Below are 4,480 nucleotides of genomic sequence, written 5' to 3'. Positions count from 1 at the left end.
GGAACACCTTACGAAGGCGAGTATGTTAGTTACTCCATGGAATATTTTCAAAATTTCCTGAACTTAAAGCGGTGGTTAGTTTTGAAAACGTAGCGGGTAGACAAATTTTATTATTGTTTTAAACTAAGGGCCACTTATACTTTCTATTCATGTATTTCAGCAGTTTCAAACAGGTGCACATTTTTAAAATGTGCCTTCAAAGTAGAGCTATTTTCTGTTTTGTTCAAAACTCGATTTAACGGGTAGAAAATCTTCTTTTAACCTTTGAAGGAACAACATTGAATTCTAATTGCAACTTGGCTAAACAAACTGCTATGATATAGCTATAGTTGAAAAAAAGAATTGGGACTTTTGAGCGAATATTAATTTTTTTTAGAGTGCCGGCAATATGTGCTATTTTTCGTTTCGGCAGGCACGCAAAAAATTTTTAATCAAATAAAACTAATTTTAATGATTGACTAGGTAAGGGCTTTGAAATCCCAGCCCATGAGAAAAATCGAATTTTCGAAGTAAATCAGTGGTCGGTTTTTACAGAGACAGCCTCTTAAACCTTCAACCATTGCCAACATAACATTCAAAACAGGGTTTAACTAGAATTTTTAAAATGTTTGAACAAAATTTTTGTGGCAATAGTATTAAAATAGATTTTAAATCCCCTATTTCAACCCTGTTTTGAGCTCAAACTACGTTCAAAACAGGGTGAAAATCATTCCAATGTCATAAAATAGGTTTTAACTATACTTGAAATACATTTTAAACAAGAAGCAAAATTTTGAATTTCGTACAACATAGCACAAAAAAATACTCTATAGTGACTTCAAAATACTGTTTAAATCGTCAAAATATATTCAAAACAGTTTAAATTCAGTTTTAAAATACAGCTGTTTTGGTAGGGGTAAAGCATGGCCCAAAACTGGAAGAAAAACAGACTGGCGTACTAGACAATAGAGTTCTTTGAACATACTGTATCATGCAAATTCGAGAAGAAACTGTCGCGAACTTTTGAAATTTTACGTGTGTGAACCTTGATTGCCCAGATTTTTTTTTTTCTTTTCATTTCTTTATTTATTTTTATTTTATTTTATTTATTTATTTATTTTTTTTTTTCATACACTTTTGCACAGTACTTGTTTTGGCTCCATATCAGACATACATGTACCAAGATGCGTTTTAAGCCTGTAAAACTACGCAGTTTTTGCCGTTTTCATAGGGGCCTGAAAGGCAATTCTTCCTTCAAAATGCTTGAAAAATTGAAAACTTCCTATTGTTAGATAGAAGAAAGGTAAAGCCCTTATACCAAGTTTATCCCGTGTTCTAGTCTTATAATCGTTTCAATGCGAAAACTGTATTTTTTTGTTGTTGTTTTTTCGTATTTTTGTTTTTCGCGAATTTCTCGAAGACTTAACATTCTTAGAAAATCGGAAAAAAATATTTTCGAAAGTAGTTCCCTGAAAGCGCTTCTTAGGCAAAGTTTCAGAATTTTCAGCTTTTCGAACCTGGTCAGTCATTCTCAATATTTCCAGTCATTGACTCTTAAATTCTCTCCACAAAGAATATTTATACTAATTTTCGATAACAAACGAGACGGGGTTTCTACACTTAAGAGCAAAATCGAGAATAATCCTCCACCGCCATGTTTATGCTCCATAATATACTACACGTTTGATAGGATTACATAATTTCCAATTTGGAAGCAGAAAGCTCCAAAAATATTACAATATCAAGATATGTAACCCAATTATAATGGCATGTAGCCCCATCAAGCGTTATTTATATTGTTTGTAAAAATGTTAGTATAGTATAGCTCAGTTTGAGAAAGTCCAAGCAAGTGTGGAAGTTTGGATCTAGAATGTAATTAGTGTCTCATGTTGACCAATACAAAGCAACAACAACAAAAACAACATTAAAAAATGTGCGTTTCAGGAGGAGGTGAATGGAAACTCTTTTCAGAGAAAATGGGCTTAACTCCAGCAGAGATCCACTTCCTCGACAAGCGAGTGATAAACCCATGTGACGTCGCATTGAGCCATAGTAGACGACAAGGTTTCATAAGAAGTGTGGGTGATCTCTACGATGCTTTGGTAGAATGTGATTTTCCTGCAATGGCTGATTTGCTGTAAAGAAAGAATCGCATCCTCAATAGATCGATGAAGTTGTTTTCTACAGGAATTCCTAAAATTAGTTGGCAAACCTATATTTCAAACTCTGTTTGTCAAGATTATCAATCCATTTTCGTTTTTAATTATAAAATACAATTTTAAGCCACGGCCAAACGATCGCAACGTTTAAATGCAACATATGCCCCCCTATTGCGACGTGTTGCAACTCGTTGTTTGACCATTTTCAAACTTGAGCCAACGACACCCATTATGTCGCAACAGGGTGGTCAAACAACGTTACGATAAGTTGCGTTGAGACTTGCTATTTTGTTTTTTTTTTCGATCATGCCTAATAGTTATGAGAGGTAAATAAAATCCCACGAAGCCACTTTCCATAAAATAGTAAGTAATTTGACTCGATACTCCTATATGTCGCGTTAAAATGTTGGGCGCTCGTTTGACAGGGGCTTTATGTTTTGACCCGCTAGCAGTTTTCTTCTGTGAAAATTAAATCGTAACGAGAAACCAGAGATAAACTAAGTGACTTAAGCTTTTCCAAAATATATTTTTGTCGTGTAATGAAATATTTTTTATAGTAATGGTGATTGTAGAAATTTACAAATTGCTTCCAGTCAAAGTAGATATATCATATTTTTAACCATTCTTGATTAAAATTATTAAATGCAGTTTTTGTTTTTGAAATACCAATTTTTCTAGCGTGATTGTGTTATAGTGTTCCTATAAGTGGTGTGCGATGGGCTCTCCTTAGAGCAGTGCCTGTGGTAACAAGATATGAAGATCTAAGTGATTTCACGAATAACTATATTCAAAGGAAATATTACCTAGAAATTTTTACCACATTGTTTCTTAGTTCCTTTCAGCTTTGCACCATTTAAGTTAGATTCCAGTTTTCCGTAGTTTGAAACTTGTCAATCAGCATCGCTGCTTGGAATTAAGTAATGTAAATTTGCGATTAATAGGACAAATTTTAGCCGTGTGCCAGAATGCGCGTTAATATACCGGTAGGCTGTTTGCAAGTGTCTGGGCCTCGCGCCTGTGTAAACAATATATTAGCTATTTTAGTTTACGATAAGCTATATTAATACTCGTGGAAATTCCGGCGGGATGGTGGGTGGGGTGGGGGGGGGGTATTTTTGTGGTCAACAGATGGAAATTCCGGGGAGGAGGGGGGGGGAGGCTTTCGTGAAATTCCCTCCGTGGTGGGGGTATGGATATTTTCTGGAACCACCATTACAGCAGCCAAGCAACATAAAATTAAGAGCACGGTCTAAAGGAAATCATATACGTAGTCTAAGGTCTAGGCGTACAGACGTCTCATACACTAAGGCTATTGGGAAGCAAAGAGATATCTTTTAAAATAGCACCCCTGGAGCTCCGATAAAGACTATACTGCCTGTGACAGTTCAAATGCACGCCGTCAGGCAAAAGGACTCGACAAGAAAGGGACTGCATTTCCAAATGTCCCCACGCAAAGACCGACGGTCGATCGTCAAAAAGCGCGTCCAGCATCTTATTAAACGTGGCGGCTCTAGTGTTGAACTCTTCATGAGGCAAACCCGTGCTGCGGTGTCGCCGAGGAAGGACTGTGCACACACCGACAGCAGTAGAAGAGTCAACAGACTGCAAAATTTGGCTAAAGTCTAAAAGGTCGCCAGTTACAACCTAGAGATAGTGAGAACTGAGATCATCTGTGCCAATCTCACGAATAATAACCCTGGGGGGAGGTTGGTGAGAACACAGAAGCTAAATTCCCGGGCTAGTCGAGGAACGGTCAGCCCACCGACGCCGTGGAATAACACAGTCGCGGTTCGAATTAAATTAAAATCCATAGGGCAGAGTGAAGCCTCTTCACAAAAGAATCACCCGCAATAAGAACGCTTGGGGGAGGAAATGCCATGATACAAAAGGGGAAATAGCAAACAACAAGTTTATGATAATTTCTCCCAATGGCGCCAAATTCTAATGATAAATCTATCGAACAGGAAACCTAGATGAAAGGGAAACAACCCAAATATCCTACAACGTTTCAAACCCGAAGAACAAATAGAACCCCTGCGTCGAGAAACTAAGAAAAAATAACAGCCCTAACCTGTTAAGAGTGCCTGCCTGTAAAAATCAGACAAATTCTTAATTTCGCGGCAAGGGTCGAAAATTCGATTTCGCTCATATTCCTATGGTAGATAGGCTGGGGCATAACAAAAACTACTGGATAGTTTTTTTGGCAAAATATTCTTTTATTTCAAAGAAATATGCAAATTACCAAATTCGGTTAAAATCGTCATTTGACGCACCATTTTATTAAACAAGTTTGAGAGCCTCGCATGCAAAACCACATCATTCTTCCGTCTTTAAAACACTCA

The 4,480-nt window shown here is 37.0% G+C and overlaps 1 protein-coding gene across 3 annotated transcripts in view; it reads left to right on the top strand.

The window, feature by feature from the left end:
- Positions 1-3,186, top strand: part of LOC110040479 (uncharacterized) — a 79,932-nt gene extending 76,746 nt beyond the window's left edge. For all 3 annotated transcript variants that reach the window (XM_089285853.1, XM_089285854.1, XM_089285852.1), the window contains exon 19: positions 1,924-3,186. In XM_089285853.1, the coding sequence (XP_089141979.1) occupies positions 1,924-2,120 (197 nt within the window). In that variant the 3' untranslated portion in view covers positions 2,121-3,186. The remainder of the gene's footprint in view (positions 1-1,923) is intronic.
- The last annotated feature ends 1,294 nt before the right edge of the window (positions 3,187-4,480 follow it).

Source organism: Orbicella faveolata, unplaced genomic scaffold (assembly GCF_042242905.1).
Source record: "Orbicella faveolata isolate gen_17 unplaced genomic scaffold, um_ofav_v1 contig_13, whole genome shotgun sequence".
Taxonomy (NCBI): Eukaryota; Metazoa; Cnidaria; class Anthozoa; order Scleractinia; family Merulinidae; genus Orbicella; species Orbicella faveolata.
This window is presented reverse-complemented; position numbering and strand designations above follow the sequence as displayed.